The following is a 23,974-nucleotide window of genomic DNA, read 5'->3' on the forward strand; positions in this document are numbered from 1 at the left end:
ATTTTCATATTAACGCCGCATATGGATACATTAAATTCATTATTACAATGTATTGCACACTGTTGCCGGCTTGCTACTGTTTGTCATAAGGGCATCATTAAATTCTGAATTTAATTTGGATTTTAAACGTAGTAACATGTTATATTTACAATTTAAAAATAATGTAAGTCTTCATTGATTGACACAGTCAAACAATATACGAATATAATTATTCGTACATTCTGATGAATGTTGGCTAATGAACACTTGATTTTAATACTAATAACATTTTCTTTTATTATTTGTTATTTTCTTCTCTTCTTTTATTTTTTATTTATTATCATATAGATAGATATCACATTTTAAAAAAAATCAAACTGTCGATAGCAATGAAAAAATAGTTAATAACAGTTCATAAATATCCCACAACTGGGCAGGAGTTTAAGGATCAGATTTTCTTTTTATTTATTTCCATTGATCGAAGAGGATCTGAACTATATAACTGTATACGCCTTATATGCCTTTCATGAGATAAATACAAATTAAGCAATCAATTATTAATAACGCAGTAGCGCGTACTCGATTTTGAACCAACTACCTCCGGTTAAGACATGTTTAATCAACTAGGTCATATCGGCTTCGACACGCGGACACTAATGACTTTACAATATAAAAAAGAAATATCCTTATTAAAGATTTGATTTTACGAATTTTTTTCGCATCCATCACACGCATACAATTTATAATTGCTGTCAAATCAAATAAAGGTCGAAAGCTATAATCAAAGGACGGCATTTAACAACGACTGACTATCAGGTTTGTCCGCAGTATCCTACGCGAGTAATAACACCGAGGCGACGAGCAACTTTGTCGTTTCGTCGGTGGCGACTAGCAACAATAACGTCAACAACAACCGGAGCAACTGCAACCGTATCGATCACTTCATCACGCGCTGGACTTTCGACAACACGAGGCAACGCCGCGGACTCAGCCACCAGAACACAACAATCGATATGCCGATGGAGAACGAGGCGATCGAAATGAGAACGATGGGCGGCATATGACCTCGGGGATGCAGGACTACCATCGGTCCTTTATATCGTACAACGGAATTTTGAAACGGGTGTGTGATGGAGGAGTGTTTGTATTGTTGAATTATATACAAACAATTCAGCTTCGTCTAGGTACGAATGTAGTATATTTAGTGAAAAAAAAAAACAATTAGATTTAAAAATGTTGTATAGCTTTGTCATACTATTTTTTTACCTACAAAGATCACGGGGCTATTGACAGTCATTAATAGCATTTACAAATATATAAAGTAACACGTGTAGTAAGTCGTTGTTATTCGAAGCTGGCGCACTCCTCAAATCACATCCGTCCGATGAAAAGAGCTCGTACACATACATGTAACGTATTGACAGTGCAGACACGTGTTATAAACTTAAAACGTTAGAGAAAATATTTAACATTTTGCCGCAAATTCGAATACAACAAAGCATATCGTACGTACAAAATATTTTAAGCTTTATAGACAATAAATGACGTATCAGATTCATCTAGGCTACAAAATTAACTGTATTTTTTAACTATAAGCAAATTACGAAACAAATTTCAACCGTTTTATATTGTAATCATCAGCGCGAGAAATTTGTACTGATCATTCTATATACAGTTAAAATACGGTTACAAGTGTTTTTCACTGCTTAAGATGGATTTTAAAACATCTCTCGTATTGTACATCTGATAGATTTATATGCGATAATCGGAACTGAAACATGTTATTTTAAAACTCGTCTCGAACAAAATGGTAAAGCAGAAAAGAAGTACAACACTGATATAGCGTTTAAACAAAAGAAGCATCTGTTCATATTTACTCGAGACTTCTGACTTAGGAGGTTTCCGCTCGTCGCAGAACCTTACAAGCGAATTAATAAACATGAACATCACACGGTAATCTTTTTTAAATATTATTTTTGAAATTGTTTGATAGACTGATAAGTTTTCTCGCCGCGTCAATCTCCTCGAAGGAATCCTAAGGCTAGACGACGGAGCGGTCGGTGGCATTCCGCAAAACTCGATCTTTATCAATCTCGCTGTAGATAAACATTTGATCGTATACGAATTTAAAGTCTTAACGTCTACTTTGTCTATCAAACGCTAAGTACGCGTGTGTTAAACAGTAAGTGCTATTAGTACTGTTTTTACGAAGATTATAATATATTATACGTTATAAGGAAGTTGTATGTAAGAGTATGCAATGTATGTAGCCTTAAACGATGTGGGTGTATTATGTTAAGGGTACAGAAAAGTCATTTGGTACTTGTGTAAATATAAAAATGGTCCAAAGCATTTGCATAAAATGCACCCAAAATAGTAGTAGTAGTAGTAACGTTACCAACAAAGGAATACAAGAGCTTGGAACTTCATGATATTTGGAGAATATTTATATATATATAAAATAAAAATTGATGTTTATCATATGTATGATATCTATATTAAATATTTTAAATGTATACAATTTTACAACTACATATAATTTGTACCTAATAAGAGGCTTCTGAAAGTCCGATCATTTAGACTATTATATATAGAATTTACCATGTTGAGTAATAATTACGGATATATGTTTATATGAATCTAGTCGAAGTTCAACCAAAAATTATGAATAAGAAATTATAAAACGAATTTTTTATGTATTTATACGCACTATTAGGTTAACAAATTATAAAACTAGTTATATAAAAAAAACTTCTCTGTTCATAATATCACTTTGTTTCAGGATCGTTTTAATTAAACTACATATAACATTATTTAAATAGTTCATCTGGATATAGGTTTAAAACATTATTTTTAAGCGTTTTTCGATTCGTTGATCTTATCGATTTTAGTTAGTTTTAGTTTACAACGCCATATCTTAGGGAACAATTGGTTCAAAATACATTTATTTGCAACTAAATTTCAAAAATATAATCTAAAACATCTGAATGGCATATTCATTGAAAACCTCTAAAACTTCGCGTATATGGCACACTATAGAATGGAAATCATGTGAAAATTAAAGTAAATATAAAAAAGTACATATTCTACGGAAAATATTTTCGCATACTTCGGTGATAGATATAATTTTAGGGTTATTTTCAAACATTTGTAGTTTGTTTTTATGGCATCGGTAGGACGGGTAAATCGGCCACCTTATAGACATATATTTACACTGGCTCACTCATCCTTCAAACCGGAACACAACTAAGTATTGCTGCTTGGCGTCCCACCGTCAAATAAAATAAAAAGTTTATTATAAACTAATCAAAACCTGAATCAATGACCCTTTCATATATTTGATGGATTGTATTATATCATCATGAAAGATTGTTTGAGATAAATAGAAAAATACATTCGGCTCAGATTAACTTAATTTAACATATGTTTACTTACACTTGACCATTACCGAAATTGATAGTGTTTCGTCAACTATATATTTTTCCGCCTTTTTCTGTCCTTAATTTTACGAATATAAATAAATAAATCATTTCAATTAGCTACACAATTTAATTCGGTCCAAGAATAGTGCATTTTAGTAATATACGATTTCAATAAATGATGTGAAGACATTAATTATAAAATTTTAGCCTCTGTGAATATTAAAATGTATGCCTTTATTTTTATTGAGCAGGCGAGGTATAAGTAAATTGAAAAAAAAAAGTCAATTTAAATCAAAAAAACGAAATAAGTAAAACTTTTAAATTAAGGTGACCGTTAAGCTTATATTAATAAACAATATATATTTTGAAATCATAAGACCTTTTGTTTCTAAAACAATTTTGAGATAAATGTAGCTTAAGGTTTTTTCTACTTTATTTTGAATAAGACCTATTAGAGGCTATACTTTATTTGCGTAAACAAAAACAATACTGTTTTCCTTATTTTGACATACGACCGTGATTGGAACAGTTTTAATTTACTGTACAACTATTGGCTAAGGGGATGGGGGTAGGGTAGGACAAATAAGAAAAAAATATAATTGATTCAATACTTATTTTCCACTCGATTGAATACAAGCGTCTGGGTAATATAAAAATAAAGCTCAGATTTATTATATATTTACGGTTGAATGATTCCACTAGACTTGTCGAAATGATATTGAAAATGCAAGTTAACTTTGCACTCTGCAATATAAAATGCTTACATTCAATTATCATTTATGTTTTAAAGTTGTAATACATTCAACTTTAATTAATCAGCCAATTCTACATTGAGTATAATTCCAATGTTATTTACATATATTATTAAATGTTTTCGTGGCTAACACTTCTGTATTGCTTAAAGCGAAGAACTCATGATGTGATTGATAATTTAGTAATAAAATGCAGGATTTGTCTGACAAAGACCGATGATTTGATCTCCGTCACCGACGGGGCTTCACTTTTAATTTTCTTTCCGTAATTGCTAATGTTACGGGTATGCCATTAGGGCTGCCAAGACCAAAATTAGAAAGGACTCACTTGATTTGATATTTCTTGTCAGACGTACTTTAACAGTTACACTGATATAAATAAAATCATATATGTATCTCGACTCGCTATTTTTAATTTACAGATTTGCCTAGCTTTTTTTTGTAAGCGCAACAAGTGCAGTCATGCTTATAGTAACTACAAAATACTTATAGTCAAATACCAAACCCCTATAAGAAGCCAGACAGACCGGATATATGATTATTTTTCTATTCGCTATTTTATCATCTTCATTTATATTCATGGATTAAAAAATTAGCAATATATAATAATTAATTAATATATATAATAATACTTAGATTTATGTGGCGCGGTTTATCAAATTTGAACACTTATTCTGACTGGACGCTTATCCTTCGTGAAGTTGCCCAATGCCTACATTAATCATATTGATAGAACGCCAGGCCTAATGTCTCATTAATTTCCATTATAATATTGTAACGACAACAAACGACCGTGACACGTGGTGAATTTTCAAACAAAAACATCACGAATCTAACTCAAGAAATGTCTTATTTTCTCAACAGTTTCACAGTCGAATCTTGTGACGAACAAGTAAAGGATTTTGTAAAACGTCCAAGAACTCAAACTCTTGTTTTTTATCATGATAATACTTTTTTTTGTCACAAATATTTATTAAGTTAAATGGTATCCGGTTAGCAAAACTCATTATTGTTGACGAAATTTTACGTAAAAAAAACTCGTAGACTACTTGTGGCTGATAGTTTTCGTAGAAGTTGATAAATGAAAAAGGTATGATTTGACTTGACTTTAAATCATTCTGAGTCGCCGTGTGGTTCCGGCAGAGTAGAATAGAACCACCCCATCTCAACCCGTGGGTGTCGTAAGAGACGACTAAGGGTATATTATTAGGCGCTACCAACAACAAACGAGTACGATAGCGCCACGCCCATCAGGATCAGGTAAATAATTGACTACCAAAAGCATTAAGTAAATTGTACATGATGGCGTAACGATATGTATCATATAAGTATAATTATTTATAATAACAGCCAACGATATTGAAAATGATAAAACACTTGTGCTAGCTGCTTACCCTTTTATTTATAACCTTTTATGTAACAGCTACGTCTACCGTAGAGACACTATTAAGTTACTATAAGTTTCACATGCTTAATTAGTGTTTATATTTCGCACAAGGTGAAGGTAAATATAGGCAGTACATAGTCGCACGTATGTACATCAACCAGCCACGTAAGACGAGTAATGGAGCGTGTAGCGGCTACTTAGTTGCTCCTTCAGACGAGTTCTTACTTACTGTACATTCAACGCTGACCGCCTTGTACGACTTACGCTCTTATTATACTTAGTTGTCCTTTAGATTCTTATCGTAACTTAAAATAAAATCGTATCTAAAATAAAATTAAAAAAAGGCTTTTCGACATGATATACGCTACATTAAAAGTTAATCTAGGGAAATACTAAAAACTAAATAATACCTCATTAGTTACTCGTATGCCAAACGTTGCAGTTAAAAGGATGAGTGAGCCAGTTCAATTACAAGTACAACGGATAGAGCATGTTATAATTGATGGACAGAATATTATTTTTTTCATTTAAAATTCGAACGAAAATAATTAAAAAAACAAAACAAAGTCAACATTGTCATAACACTATATTGATTACAATGTATAAGTATTATTATTTAAAACACTGTAAATTACATAATTATTACCAATAACCTTTTTTTGTTATCAGCAGTTTCGTGTTCTTAATTTAAATCCTCTTTCCTTTTAAATTTCATAGATATAACATCGACTTAATATTTAAAAATACTATTGAACGTCGATTATGATGTGATTAAGATGACGTCGTTGTACTTTATACGGCACCGTGATTAAATTCTTCACAAGGCAAAGAAAAATAACATTCATCTAGAGGTAATAAGACCCCGCCTTCGTTATCTACGGTTCCGAAGCATTCAAGTTATTTTTAAAGAAGGAGAGATAGCTTTTATCGGATAAAAAATTAAACTGATTTTAAGAAATTCAAATATGATCTTTACGTGATATCCGTACCTTCGCTGTATCATTCTATTACTATGACTAACTTTAGTTCTGATATGCATGCGAGTTTTAGTAGGATTCCCTACGTGAATTTGTTATATAAACTGTAGCTTTTTCTTTATATATATTTGCGACTAATTAATTTTATTGAAACTGTTACACCGTTCAATGTAAGCCGGTATGTAACATACTTCACGCTTTTCTTGACTTTTAAAAAATAAATGGAACATTTTGCCAACAGTGTTCACCGTGTGTTCTTCATAAGCGAGAGCGAGTCGCCCGGTGAAGAGTCTATTAAAGCTCCGTGAAGATTTATAGTGTTGACGGCACAGAATGCCTCGATGACGTTAAGTCTGCTTTTGTGTCTTACAATTGTTTGGGTACAACAAAGTTAAATAAAAGTAAAATAGTCTACTTACACCAACGTTAAGAACGATCACATTCACATCGCATAAAATATTTATTGAATTGGAAAAAGAGCTGAAGGTCTTGAAGTAGCATGTATTCAGATATTCGTTCGGGAGCTCAGAGGCCATTCGTAGATGTATAGACATATTTTAAAAATGTTATCTTCTCAACAGATATTGAAAATCACTGTCATAAAAAATGGTGCAGTGATGTTGATTGCCTCTTTGAGAAATATAATGCCACAAACGTTTTACTTTACGTAATGTAAGGGAAACAAAGAAAAAAGGGAAGTAGACTGAAGTCGTGTTGCTCCTTCGCGACTACTCTCCGGGACAGACGGCGCGAGTTTCCCCGATGGCCGCCGTGTGGGATTATCCTTTTGAAAAATCAATTAACTAATTTGATTATCGTCTATTCCCTTATTTCAAAAATTACATACCACGGAAAGGTATTTCAATACTTATGAGCTTTATTAAATCGACTTAAACGCTTATGTAACGAATAATAATAACTAACAAAAAAACTATAGTTTTTTAAGTCTCGATATTGAAAACAGGTCGAACGCTCCACTTGTTATAGCTTAATATTCACTTGGCACTTCGTTTCGAGAAACATTTTATAAGTAGTCGTGTAAAGAACTTAATGAAGACGAACGACTTAAGGACTTCAATTTTAGATCGATGGAGAAGTTGCTCCCCCATGTATAAGGATATATGGTTTGCATTTATCTTTAGAGCAATCGAATTAAGTGGCTCGGCAGATGTGAAATATGAAAATTAATGATTTTTATTATAACGGAATTAAAAAAAATAGTAATAATATAAAGTAACTAAATAAGAACATGTTTTCTTTATTAAAATAAATGTATTTTTCTTATTTTTATAGTACATAGCTATTAAGTAAGTTGTGTACGCGCTAAGAGCGCGCAGAGAGCGTCAACCAGTCTAGCGTCACGGCATTCGAGGACGCCATTAAGATATGTTACACATCAAGAATATTAGCTCAATATATAAAAATACGTATAAATCACTAAAACTTAAACTTGGAAATCGTCAATAATTTATTTTATATATTAATTTTTTTCTACCAAATAGAACTTAGTATATAATTTTGTTTAATATTTCGCGTAAAATAAATCAAATGTTTTTCTAACGTGTCTGGTCGATACTACCAAAGACCACTAAAGGGATTATAGCGATAGAATATCTAAAACTAGTAAACCAAAAGAATCTAAATAAAATGTAAAGGACGGGACAATTGTAATGAATGTACTTCCAATTGTGCCTGAATTTTATTCTTTTCAAAAACCTTTGAGGTTATTATCTGTAATTCAGAAATACCTTTTACAATCTGAGATATAATCTTTAGACATTCGCATTTTGAACATTATTAATTTTATTTGTAAACGGAGTCAAAAAATATTCAAGGCGGTTGAGAAATAATTCTATAGATTTGTACATACACAATTAATCTAATGCATTATAGAAACAAAAAATAATAGTTAGGAGACAAGTATTTAGTTACTAACATATAAAATTTGTAGAAAGAGCCGCGTTTCGAATATGATTATAATAAGCAAATTTTACGTATAAATATAGTTTGTGTAATATATATATAATATGTATATCTGGCAATTATTTACTAAACAAATGAAACGAAATAAATAGTTACCGTAAGTTCTATAGAATAGCTAAAGAATTGCAACACGTAAAAAAACTTAAGCTATCGGCTGATAACAACAGCATATATGTACATATATTCTATTATGTCTCGGTCTATCTCATGTACGGAGGCAGCTCCGATATCACTTCAGTGATTAACAGCGCTGCGACTTTTCATTGTCGTTTAAGAGAAAACTCGTCTAGCGTCGTAAAATTGTGATACTATGAACTGTATGAGTCAAAACAATATTTTAATCGTAATTATAGAGTCCAATTACGAAAATTTAAACAAAATACAGAAGAAAAAATGTACCAAACAAAAATGAGCTTATTCTTTCCATGTAACAAGTATTTGAACATGTATTCGACGTTGATCAAACTATCGAAGTGCGTTTTGAGGGCGTTTTGCTTTCTTACACAGACGAAAACTATATCCTGCAATTATATATTTGACGTTAGTTGATTCGGATTAAAATTTAAAATACAAGTAGTAGTGAGTAGTGTTACTACTTCTTGTTGCATTTTTTCTGTATCTTTTTTTAAATTGTTATATTTACAAATAATTTAATCTCATACGTCACTTATAGCCGTTTGGTTTCCGGCAGAGTAGAATAGAGCCAGCCCAACTCTACCCGTGGGTGTCGTAGAAGGCGACTAAGGGAATTTTTACTGTTGAGCGCAACCATCAACACCGCCTGTAGTTAGCGCTTTAACAATAAGGATATATATATCCTTTGAAGCGTCAAATCCGAGGGCATTTGACACAATTATTTGTCTATTGCTCTGTTTTGGACCAATCATTTAAAGCTTCAGATATAATCGTTATTATTTATTATATACCAAATAAAATTAAATCACAGTAAATTAATATCACATTATTACACAGAAGTATTAACTTGATATATTAAATGTGGGATCACAATTATCCCAGAGTTATATGAATATCTAACTGTTGCTATTTGTCAATTTATCTCAATCTCAACTTCTTGGGACAGGAGGCCCCCCACGCCCTAGTTATGATGTGAATATTACACATTAAGGTTGCATTCATGTTATAAATAAAATTAGTTAATATGTAATCAATTTATCTAGACCAAATGTGTCAGCAGACATTAAACAAAATCGATAGGGCTTCCAAACAGTAGATCCCTGACCCAATGCCAAAGCTTTCAGTGTATCTTTTAGGCTTCGCCGGAATTTGTATAGGCTTATGCACGTACGTAGATTGAAGAGCATGACATCTGTGTAAAAAGTATTATTGCGGCTTGAAAATCATTCAATCGTATATTGATTTTATTCGTCTCGTCAGTCAGAACTTATAATCAACGCTTTGATCGTTTTTGTGCCGCCGGTCTTGGTGGCACCCACCAGCAATTCTAATGTATTGGTGTATTCTGGTTTAAGCGGTGAGTGAGCCTGAGTGATTAGGCATTAGTGATTAAGCACAAGGGTAACATCTTAGATCCCGTGGATGGTGTTGCTTTGATCCAGTATATTTTTATTTTCGGTCTAAAACGGAAATGTTTCTATGAATATCACTCATAGTTACTTTTTAGTTGAAACTTAATCTATTTCAAAATTCATTTTAGATATATGAATTTTTTTTATCCAAACAAACTTTTGAAAGGCGATATTCATTAAAAAGATTGTGCAAATAAAAGTTTATACAGCTAAGCAAATATATAAAATGCAACTCGAATTTATCAAATATTCTTTCGGACCAATGTAGATTCGTTTTGAACCAATATAGAATATACGGTTTTTATAAAAACGGACGTTGAAATACTACAAGTATAATGATTGGAGATTCATTATTATAGTTTATAATAATTTCGTTTTTACATGTATATTATCATTAAATTCAAAGGCTCGCGACGCTTGTATCCTAGAAATGTATAATATATTTATAAGGTAGCGTGTACATTTGCGCATCGAGAAGTTTACGAGCCGCTCAAGCTTCTTAATATTCACCGTACAAAAAATTCAGTCATTTGCTAAATTATTACCATTAGTGACCTCTGTTCGCAATGATACCACATATTATTAATTATAGTACGACACAAATTAGACGTAGCATCGGAAAATGCAATGGAATGAAAATAAAACCGATTACTGGCGATTTACACAACCAATAGAAATAGCTCCCTATCGCGCCATTCGACGCTATTCGTCGCTATAGATTCTCGCGTCAGAGAAAGCAAGTGCATGTAAATCGACGTGTCAAATTGACGAATATATTAGATCATACGATATTACAAGTTATTACGTTTGTGCTAATATCATATTTGCATGATAAATAAATATTGATAATTTGGGATAGCGTACTCAATTCGGTTGTGATCGGTTTTACGAATTTTGCCGATGCTACACCTAAGTTGCGTTGTACATCGTGTATGACAAATGATGTGACTAATTTTATCCAGTTTTATTCATTGTGAAGTTTAATTTTAATTACATGATATTTATATGATATATTAAATATTACGATATTAAACTTAAAACGCTCAACATCGCCGCGTAATGAAACACCATGATACAATAATGAAATACGCTTTTTGTTTTTGTAAATAGCAGTCGCCGGCTCGTGAACGCTTCGACAACTGTATAAAGTAATAAAAATTTGTAAAATATATTCTATTATTAGATTTAATATATTTTTATCAATTAATCTGGATTCATTTGAGTATTTTATCAACGAAAGCTAGATATGTTACATCGAGATGCCAAAGCCTCATTGTATCCGGATTAATTAATACCTAATATAAATATGATCAATATATATGGTTATTTTAGAAGTATAGTTTTAAGCTGCCGTTTGTGACGGATGGGATTAGCTAGCTATTCATGGTAGTCAACGATTGTGAAATAATTCATTCAGAGTTCTTAAATAAAGGACTCGTCGATTTACTAGTTTAAGCTAAGGCCCCGTGAAACACAGGAATATATAGAGTAATTTGTAGAATATATTCATTGATAAATCAGACCAATGATCTCTTTGTAGAAAATTAATAGTAGATATTTAGGAATAATTCATTTATAAATGCGGTACGCACTAAGTTGACGCAGCCCGAAAGTGGCTTTTTGAGAAATTCATTCGTGTTGAACGGTAAAAAATAACGATAGCTTTTGGTGTAACTATGACTCGCTACATGGCCGTTCTCGCATCAGTAGCCTATAATACAAATACACTCTTCGCTTCTGTTTTCATAAAGTATATCTACTGACTAAAGCCACTCTTGACCAAAAAGTGCTTGGGAAATTAAGAACGTGGGCGTATTTGATTCGTTATTATAGAACATCTTCAGTTAGTTCATAATTAATTTGAAAGTAAAATTATAAATAAAAAGTATATTAAAATCTATATATATCATATAATAGCTTCAGAGACAGATATAGAAATGAAAATGCGGAAAAAGGTTTAAAAAAATCTATTGTTAGATTTCAGAGAAGTCAATTTTCGAACTAATCGATAAAAGCTAGAATGCATTTACTTTAGTCTACATATTTTTATATTGGGTCGCAACAGGTATTACACCAATTATAGTTCTCAAAAAATATTGTTACGGTAAAATCTTGATGTTAGGAATGGTACACATGTTAAATGTCTTGTTGTTTTTAATCTGTAGCTTTTTTTATTGTTCGTAGTTTAAGCAAAGCATGTATCACTGCGCGTTGATGTATTATAAAATGTAACGTCAGTACGTCGACGATATACGGACCGCCATGAGACTTGTAAGTCGTAGGTATGAAACTAAACCGCTTGGGCTATTGTCGTACCCGCTCTTAAACTAAAGTCTAAGCAGCTCAACTGAAGGAGTGAATAAAAGAAATATTACTAATACCTTGAAAACAGGTAAAACTAACACTCTACGTTTAAGAGCATAGCGACAAGTACTCTTCCATCATTAACGTAAATATAAATATGAATTTACTACGCCATAAAAGAGAATTAAATTTAAAATTTATATTTCATTTTTCATTTAAAATAATTAGCGGAATATTGAGATGTAATTTAAGTTAGCTGTATGAATCCAAGCGATTACGAATTCCGCTTATAAATCAATCGAAACATTCGAGTTCCGATTACAAACAGATAAAGTTAATACCTTGAAAATGGCCTCTTTCATGAAGGCTAAAGAAATACAACTATTGAATGTACTACTATTGCTTATTTTGTATTATAGGATGAGATTTTTGTAGTCACGAAATGTCAAACAGCATTTCGCAACAATCGAACTACATTATCTAGTAGTTATCTAGTGTAGATGTTTTTATAGACATTCTACAATATATTCATGAAATTTAGATATTAAGCTAGAATAATGGGCGTGGGGGGCTAAATAGTCCCCGTTTACTATGTATAAGATAATTAGTAACGTAATTGTAAAAAAAAATGTAACAAACAAAGATACCATACCTTCTATTTTTCTTTTTTTCTATATGAACATGTGGAGTAGAAATGTATATAATTAAAAATATATATATTGTATAAAATATATTTAAGTATCGAAACATTATACGTGGAGTTTACCTTAAATAAAATAAAAGAGTGATGTCCGATATAATAAATACAATTGTAATATTTATATTCACTTAGCAAAATAAGTATCACATGCCTCAATCTCGATGTTTCAGACTAACGCTATTCTATAAATGATATAATATTAACATATTTTTATAAATCATTAACTATAACACGCAGGAACTAAGACCGAGCTTTGTAATATAAAAATAATAGACGACAAATTACAAAACGGACTTCTTTGTACATATTGTGACCAGCGACTGTCCGATAAATATATAAGGTAAAATAATACGTACAGCTGTTTATTGACACTCAAAATTTCATGTTTTAGTTAACTTACTCCATAGCTTAAGAATAGCCGTGTATTCTTTACGTTCATGATGTGATTATTTATAAAATAATTTTGTAATATTAAGAATGTCTTCTATTGTAAATCGTTGTACTAAAAATACAGTAAGGTCAACAGAAAACTTTTGGATTGTCTCAAATGGTTGTATATATTATGAGACTATATTCAAACCAGACAAATTATATTCTCAAATTATAAAACAAAATCGAACGCTACTTCCTGGTAGAGCAAAACTAAACTGTTATATTAACAATACAAGAAACTTACACTATTTTGTTTTATAATATGAGTTCATATTATATTGATAAAGCCGTATTTATACATAAAAATACATCGGAGTACGATGTAGACAATAAATCATACAATTTTTTACTGTTTATTAGTCTCTTTTAGGGACTAAAACACCATTGTAATATTTATTAACTTGTATACTTACTATATACCTACACCTTTGTGTGCGTTGTTTTATTAGGAAAGTATTGTGTAGTCTTAACAGTTTACATATAATTCTAAGGTATGACTGAGAATCAATTTTACAAGAGTTTTTTTATTGTAGCTACGTACGAATCGCGGAATTTATATTGTTCGGTCTGTACTAAAGGTTTCCGGGATATAAGCTAAAGTTTACAATAAGGAAAAAATCATGACTATTTATACCCGTTTACATTTTCCCTTACTGACATTTCTGACCGGCATAAGTAGATCGCGCGTTTTGTATTCTAGCGTTACTATTTAATTGTAATATTAAGATGGACAACAATGATGTACTAAATACGTAATTTGATAGCCAAGTGGCATTTTTATTTTATTTTATAACACGTCATCAATGACACAAGTAATCCAGAGCGCTTTACACAATAGTTAATATTAAGTCTTTTAGATTAAGACGTATTCAACGTTTATTATTAAATAACGTATTATGTATTTAATCATATATTAAGCTTTTCAAAATGTATAATCCTATACTTGATTTTTAGAAATAAAGTATATTACACTGTAAATGCTTTTTATTTAGATCAACGTACACTTAATTATATTTTTTTTCAATTGGTAATATAAACGTATTTTTATGCTAGAATGAGTTTACTTTTCGAAGATAGAGGATCTATTAACATTTTTTCAAACGCATACTACTTATTAAGTATACATTAAATGCCAGAAATGAGACAAACATTTGTATAAGCGTATACAGTTTGCACCCTCTATGGCATCTTGCGTTCATTCAGATCTGTTTATAAGCATGTTTTTGTAAAATTGAAGGATCGTTATTAAAAAACCCGAACACTAACATTAAACGCTATTTAGTAATATTAGAGTTCAAATATAATTTCGAATTGCCACAATGTTTGCATTTAAAAAGTCAAGGTGCATTATATAATAGCTTTGTTGTTTCAAAAAGTTGAAATTCACCGAAGCGGCGTAAAAGGAAAGGTCGTAAATTAACCGGTTTGGCGAAATTAGAGAGAAGGGCTGCGCTTGTTTACCTGTCGCTGGAAACCTTTAACAAATAAGTTTCAAGTCTTTGTTTCGATAATGTTAAAGTCAATGAAGCCATATAAGAGGGGTGACCAGAAAGTTTACGGGATGACGACATTAAAGAGGGTGCTCTTGTTACTCAATTAGTTCCCTATAAAAATAAGTTTTCAGCCTGTTGAGACAAAGCTGGAGTAATTGGTAAGTCAACGTCATACAAAGTGAGATAATTAGTATCGAACTGTGAAATTCGGTTTACAGGCAATCTCGTCCTGAACAAAATATATATTATGAAACGCTTTCAGAAAAAGTGTGGGTGTCACACGACGCCGCGCGTGATAGCAGCGTGAGAGAGCGTCCTGCTGTTTGCCGTCACGGTCTACGAGTTGCTTCTACATCCACCGCCCGTCAAAGAATTTTCGCATAAAAGACACAAAAAATAAGAGATGTGATATATTAAAATAATATTAATTCACAAGCTCCTTTTGCATGCTAAAAGTTCCATTACTATGGCTGACTTATAAATACTGAATTACCCTATATACTACATCAGATTCTTTATTATTTTGTCCCAAAAATTAATCATATTTTCCATAAAGTAACTACTAACAATGAAATAGTGGGGTTTTCTATGTCGATTGAACTGATAAAATGTATTAATAAAGTAAACAATAATTATTAAAAAAAAAAAAATACGATTGTCAAAATCAAGCCAGTTACGATTAACTTATAATTTATTCTGCATGTCCGTAGCCTGCTTGTAGCAATAACGCGTAGCGTAGCAATACGTAGCTACTCACTACGAAAGGTGATTTTGAGCTTGAATATTGTTACGATAATGTTTCACATAGAGTTTTTTTTAGCTTAATATTAAACATCAAGACTTGTAACTATACACCGAGTATCGTATCTACTTTCAACCAATGTATGTGACCTAATTTCTGTCTTTGTTGTGTCTTGTATTATGTGTGTTCAACAATGGCGTCGTTACAAGAGTCTTAATGTTTATACTGAAGTCATTATATGAAAAGAATAGTACGTTCAGGTTATATCGATTTTGTTTATAAGGATATATATTTTGATATACACATCCAGCATCCGGTGGGTCTTGTGCAAGGCCGTCTCGGCAAGTACCATACACCAGTCAGATAGACAACCGACAAATAGCAATGCTTCATTGCTGTGTTCTCGTTTGAAAGGTAAGTGGAACAATATATATCACATATCTTATAGCGCTTATTATATTATTTATCTATGAGCGCTAACCTCTTACTAATTGATGGCCCATATACCAGTTCGCTCACCTATGTGTGTCTTAGAAAATGGCATATTACCCGTCGTGGCGTATACAAAACTTTTTATTATAAATTACACATAGGAAAGTTGTTTTAGAATTATTTATAATTGTGTGATTAATTATTTTATTAAATTTGAATATCAATACATTGGAATTAGTGGTTTTCGAGTAAGAAAAATATGATAAATTTAACCGAAGCAAACACATGCGAGTGCCGGCTATCATGGGAATATCATCCGCAGACTGAGTGCAGATGAAACATTAATTTCGTTACTTAAGAGTTTTCAGTGGCAATTTATTTTAAAAATCAATATCAATATTGTGATACTTCAATGAAAACATCTATTAAATCTCTTACGGCGTTTTTCAGATTGAACCTTGATAAAAAAAGTCAATCTCAAGAGTCATGAGATCTTTTTATATTATCGTCTAATAAACAGTAATTACCAGTGAGCGTTGGCATCCATCATTCATACTTTATAGCTCGTCAACAAAAGAAGACTTGATAGAAGAAATAAAACCACCGTCTCGTGATGATTTTGTTTGACACGTGTAATACAAAATATATAAACAACAAACGTATGATAATATTTATCAAAATATAAAACAATTGAAATGTATAAAAATCAACGTACAAAAGTCAGTTGATTTTCTGAATCAATCCGAATAGTTTAAAGTGTTATAACATACCGTTTATTACATTTTATATATTGTCAATTAGCCTGAGAGTCTAGTCTACTTTAGTCCAATAAGGTTTAAATACAATCCTGAGCAATTGTTTTATTTGCTGTGAGCTGCAACTTTTATCAGGTTTTCTTTAACGTGCTCTTATGTTATAACAACATTACACACAATATTTTAAATATCACCCAGTGTTACATATATAATTCAAAAACAACGAACTTAAATATTAAGTCAGGGTTATTTCAATAACAGTACAACAGTAAGTTTATTAATTTTATTAAAACTTATAAAAGGGCAACACGTGACTGAGTCGTGATGTCGTCTGTATAAATGTTAACACAATAATCAATATACAGTGTACATTAGAAATGAAATACAAAGCATGTTTCGAATATATTTCCACATACATGGACAACCAATGCGAAGATGCAGAAGAGCAGTAGCGCAGCAGAGGTCAATACACCGTGATCAATTTAATTAATTGCTCCACGGAAGGACAAACACGTATTCGTTTCATCCCGCTTATTAGTATCGATTTAACATCTTTCATTATCAGACCTGTTCATTGTTTTATTATATACAGTTAATACAATGTTTTTTTTTTACCATATTTAAAACCAGTTGTAATTTCGTTCAGGACTGTTTGCAATAAATGAAATCATCGACACCATGCTTCTTTTTTTTTAATTAATCAATATCATAGATATTATGACGATCCACAAATATTGATTCTAAGTAACGCAAATAAAACCCAAGTATAAAGTGAAGCGATCACTAATAAATAAATATATAAATAAATGACATCATAGTTTATAATTTTAGAATAAAATAATAACATTGAACAACGATGGTTTGCAATAAATCTGCAGTAACAAAGTAAACAGTAAACGTATAACACGAATAAACGCAGCGACCAGAGGGCACTCATCAAAGACATATTAAGCAGCGGAAAAAATAAAGCAACGAAATATTTGAATACATCGATCAGCCCACAAGCTTACGCTTCTCGCTTTAGGAAAACATCAACTGCTATTTTCACAAAAACGCGGCAACATATACTAAGCTGTACCATTGGTTTGTCTCGCTTTCGGTGCACGGAAATTCGTGACACAAGAATGGAATGGAATGAAAGACAAAGCATGGAATCGTATTAAACACTCGTGTTTATTATGAGACGATGATATTATGTATCAAGCTTTCATTTGAACGCATCGCACATTGTTTACTCATACAAAGCACAGGACGTTGAATACACGCTGTAAAGTGCAAGGTGACAAGACAAACGTCTATAAGCGTCAACGTTGTTTTTCATTATTTTCGCTACCTTATTTTGTAGCGACTTTACAACGTGATGACGCCCACATGCTGTTGACGCGACTCGTTTGTCGCATACGCTCTCAACGTATTATATATATTTACTTATGTATATTAAATAAACAGGCATTGTAGGTAAAGCCGTAACATATATTGTAAATGAAGTCATCGAATAGACACAGTTCGCAGTTCATTTCATGCTTTGCGGGAGGATGAAAGGTAACATTGTAATTTATTATATCACGAGGTATATTCTTTGTCTACCAACATTTAGTGAATCACGGTATTGCGGCTTACTATTACGAGAGGAAGAATTTGCCGGACATGGGATGTTCACGGTATAGGTATACACAGACAATCGGGTATAGAATATATACGGATCTTCACACACAAACTACTGGGTTTAATGCCATCGTTCTGAACAGTCAAGGTCGGTGGTTACATATAGATGCAACATGCAGGATACTTACTGACGTTTTACGTTCGAATAGAAACCGTTCTCGTCACATCCGCGACAAATAAAGATTTATTTTATTAAAAAAAATATTTCTTTTGTTTTTTTTTTTAAATATGTGCATATAATAAAACTGCAACGGTGCCGTTCTTATAAATTATAAGACTGTCTGTCAGCTTTATCGGTACTCGTAACATTCGATTGGTGGATTAAACATAGAATGATGATACGGATTGTAAACAAAAGTTGAGAAACAGATTTAATATATTCAGAGATATCTAATGTTATGTGTGTTCGAAATCTCCGTAAATATAAAATAGCAACACACCTTTGTCGTCTATCAATAGAATTTTCTTCCCATCCTATAAAAAGTCCTATTCTCTTATTGTTTACGTATAAATTACTCGAACATTTCTCTATCACAGTTGTACAGAAACAGACGGCAACCTTACAGTTTAATTATATTATTACATAAACCTTTCTTGGTAATATTATACTAGTCGTATTTATAGTCGAATTCGTAGTTAAGTTTAAATGTAATATGTAATCATTTATTAACGTTGAAAACGGAAGAGATATCTAGAACTACTGGGAGACAACAATGAGGACTGATAATACACTCTCCTCACAAACGTGCATACAATCAGATACGCTACGTATAATTGATGTGGTATTAAGATTTAATCGAATAATGTAAATTAATATATACACACGACAAATACTTAACTTAAATACTGTACGGATATACTTTAACAATGTCCACAAATTATATTATAGGTATTATAATATTGTAGTACGAGAAGCAGCATCTAAGGGGGTATCCAAATAGGATTTTCTTATGTTATGATATGCTGTATGGAATTCGTATTAAATGTTTTATTTGATGAAATCTTAGACCACATATCTCTTAGATGGAAGAAATTACTAAATGACAACCCAAATATGTATTCCTTACATTTGTCGTTGTTAAAACAACAGTTCGCAAAGGTAATGGCGTTTTCACAAATTTCTTCAATCCAGTCGATTTATTATAAACGTAAAATAATCTTACCGTTTTCGTCATCAGCCGGTAGGGGTCCGACGGTGCCAAAGAAACGTTTGTCCAGCAACTGCAAGAGCTGCAGCGCACTCTCGTGAACCGGAGCCCTTGGACAGCCAGTGCACATCAGCGTGACGTTGATGATCGCTGTGTAGTGGTCGCACGGATACTCTCTACACAAGAAATCATTTTAATGTTTAGTTAATTACATTTACAATTTTAAAATATAAGTATCTCGGATTTGAGTATAAAAATTTTAAAACACTTTTTTGAGTACTTTGTAGTTTATAATTTACTTTATGTCAGAAATCTGTTCTGACCTGTGTGATCTGATATATGACAATAATGTTTTAACCGTCCAAAATAATAATGAATTATTTTACAGAAAAATCGTAATATCATACTCAGACTCATAAAAACACCAGATATTTATGTATGAATAAAATTTAAACACATGTGGTATATAACTAGATCATTTTTAAAATGAAATATAATATACAGCAAATAAAATATGAAAGTTATAGGAAACTAAAAAAAATAATAAGCATTTTATAATAAAGTACATTTAAATTCCGCATAGATTTTATAATACAATCGTACCACATGGGCTATTCAAGTATTGAATGCAGAACAAATGGACTTAATTTAAACAAATGAAGCGTAAAATGAAATAATAGTGTTGTCAGTCAGTCACACAACGTGTTAAGCTTTGCGTGATTTTAATTATATAAACAATTTAAAAAGTATACGCCTTACAAATAAAACCTAATTCTAAAATTTGCCTAAACTTAACAATGTCCAACTGATAATGAATTGGACTGCGAAATGCAAGACATGCTATCTAAAAAAGTTTTGGAGGTTGCTTTACAAACCTGTCAAAAAGGCGATAACAATGTATAGAACTATTCACAAATAAAGCCCCGTTAGATTACATTACATTGACGTTAATTAAAAAAATTAATGTAATTTTCAAACCAAATCTTCTGACACGTTTGCTCGGGCGGCATTTGGTAACAACAACAGCCTGTAAATTTCCACTTCCAGGCTAAAGGCCTCCTCTCCCTTTGAGGAGAAGGTTTGGAACATATTCCACCAACACATGTTCCAATGCGGGTTGGTGGAATACATATGTGGCAAATTTTCATAGAAATTTTGTCACATTGTGAGGAAACCTTTCCTTAAGATGCACGCGTTCTAACCATTGGGCCATCTCGACTCTGGGCATTTGGTAGCTTTGACTATTTGTAGCTAACAAGATTAACCGAATGTTTTAAAGATTTCAAATCTTAACAAAAATTTTAAATTAACGTAGTTGAATATTATAACGTGCAAGTTTTACATGAGAAACGTCGAAGAGTCGATTTTAATGATGCATAATTAGAAACACTATCTGATAATTCAAACGTATCGACTTACTCCGACTCGCCCGTCAAAACGGAATAAAACGGCGGATTAACGCTTTCATTTCAATACTGGGCGGCTGTTACTGCCTGTTTAGACCTGCCATTGGCAATGCATCGAAATTTTAACGGGATAAATGAAATATTGCGTTGTTGCCATGCAGTGGTAGTTATACACTTGTTATCTCAAAATGCTTTTTCGGAAAACAATAAATACATGAGGCATTTCATTTAATTTACAATTTTCTATCAATACTGATAACAGATAGGGGTTACATTTGTTTGTTTATATGTAGTATTATTCAAAAAATCCCATTAGAAAGCTACATTATGAGTGTTTTAGGGTATTAATTATATTTGTTATATTACTTTATTTTTTAATAAACTGCACTTATGCAGATCCGGGTTTGATCACTAGTTACGAATAAAAATGTAGCTATGTTATTTATTTATATAATAAAATTATAAAAAATATTTTTAATTATTATTTTTACAACGTGATACAAAATCATATAAATATGCCGTTATGATAACGTATAGGTGTTTGAGCCGCCCACAAATGCAAATTACATAATTTCGTATCAATATATTTTTATTTTATTTTAAAGGCTTTTATGCCAAAAGCGATACGACGTAACGGTGCCTTAATTGGCTGAACAAGTCGATAAGATCTATTGATCTGAGCTATTGTCGACATGAAACAAGATCAGAGCTTTAGAAGAATGCTCGACTGTAACTTATCCGTAAAGAATGAAGTTGTAAAGCATTATCTGAGCACTAACAATGTAATATAATACGTAAGTCGATGCATTCACGATAGTTTCATTATATTATTAATATTAACTAGTGGGACGCAGGCGTATCTTCGCGTTTATTCAAAAAAAATCACAAATTTCGGAAATTACAAATAAATAAATATTGGACATCACATACACTACTCTGATCCCAATGTAAGTAACTAAAGCACTTGTGTTATGGAAAATCAGAAGTAACGACGGTACCACAAACACCCAGACCCAAGACAACATAGAAAACTAATGAATTTTCTACATCGACTCCTCCGGGAATCGAACCGTACCTATGAAAACCGGTGTACACACTACTCGACCACCGAGGTCGTCATGAAACTATGAAAGGTTTTATTTTGATTTAATGTCATTTTAAGCTGACAACGACTGTAAGCACGATTTACATTTGTTTTTATTGTAGAGCCACAACGCCGCTCTCTGCGTGGCCTATTTCCACTGTCTAAAAAATATTTTTTTGTTAAATCATAACTATTTAGTTCATTGCAATCAAGAAAGAGAATAATGAGGACTTTATATATCTGCACAACTTCGGCTCTTCAAAATGAGACCAAAACCGCTTTCTATATGCAGCTAACGTCCCATAATCACTGGGACAAAAGGCTGATTACGCTATTAATAATTAAAATTTCAAGGAAAGTCTATAATCGATAAAATCGTTTTTGATAACTTAAAGGTTATTCAAATCAGTGTTTATTTAAAAATATATAAATAAATATTGTATGGTCTGTCATAATATAATATTATTATGAATTAGGAATATAAATATAATGGATATAATATAATTATAAATGGAACGTTGCAGACAAATGAGCAACGAAAATTACTATCATCTCGTAAATAGTTTTTTAAATGAGGAAAGCACCAGATATTCGATAAAACTAGTTTCGAATACTTTTGTCAGCCAATTAATTATTTACGTTACGTAGCTGAGTTATGTAAGTTAAAACTACAGCCCAGAGGAATAGAGCAGTAACCGTAGAACAAACTGAAACAGGTAAGAAGAAACCAATTAAAAGCGGTAAAAACATCACCTGTTACAATAAAGGATAGACTTACATATGCTTGTCAGATAAAAAGTATTTTTATCAGAGTTGACGGCAAGATTTCTTCTTAATTTTATTTTTATGTTTCTGATTGAAAGCAAATTTAAAATAATGATGAATGAATAAATTACTATATATTAATTATGCAATAACCAATTTGAGCTTGTTTTAACGATCAATTAGTTTATGCAAATAAATAAAACAAGTTAATTATATAAATTATTTGGGATCACTACGCAAAATATGCGTCAACTATATACAAATATTATATTGTTTATGCTATAGTAATTTAGTATATAGTACGTGTATACGTAGTACAATAAATTATAGACAGTTTATTGTTTTAAAAATGATATTTATCGAGCACGCTCCCGGGGAAATAAACACGAGCGTAGAGAATTTTCAAAAGAAAAATGCACTTTCAATTATCTTATTTTAATTTCCTTTGTGTTCCCGGACGGACTCACAGACATTCTATCCTGTATATAGTTAGACTACCTGCGAATTTGTTTGCTTTATACTTAGATATATGTATGAAACGACTACATTGTATAAAGCAATCATTTTTAAATCGATTTCGGCTTATAAATTCGCACCCAATGATACGAATAAAAAAATGCGGCAAATACAGAACGTTAAAAATCAACAATTTTCCAATAAACAGATCAGATTTTCTCGAAGCTTTGTCTCCGTGTCCGTCTAGAGTTAACCACCAGTAACAAAGAAACTTGCACTTTCGCATTATAGATATAGAGGTGATTATTAAACACACCGCTATGTCCACTACGTTGTGATAATGATCACAATATGTAGTAGGATTTAAGCTTTGTTACTGTTTCGAGTATATATCTAGCTTTACGTTGCATAAAGTACCGGTATCTTTCAACTTGAGGATCGATATCCAAGCACATAGGTAATAAAGGTAATTGTTTATTTTTAAATAAACAATATCGATAGACTTTTCAACGGATACGATTTTAAAACGTTTTATCATTTTATTT

General features: G+C 31.6%; 1 protein-coding gene across 1 annotated transcript in view; it reads right to left on the reverse strand.

The window, feature by feature from the left end:
• The window catches only part of LOC124543224 (protein furry), a 134,098-nt gene that overhangs the window by 81,558 nt on the left and 28,566 nt on the right, over nt 1-23,974 (reverse strand). The window contains exon 25 of the mRNA XM_047121356.1: nt 19,734-19,894. Within this exon, the coding sequence (XP_046977312.1) occupies nt 19,734-19,894 (161 nt within the window). The remainder of the gene's footprint in view (nt 1-19,733; nt 19,895-23,974) is intronic.

This window comes from Vanessa cardui, chromosome Z (genome assembly GCF_905220365.1).
Source record: "Vanessa cardui chromosome Z, ilVanCard2.1, whole genome shotgun sequence".
Classification (NCBI taxonomy): domain Eukaryota; kingdom Metazoa; phylum Arthropoda; class Insecta; order Lepidoptera; family Nymphalidae; genus Vanessa; species Vanessa cardui.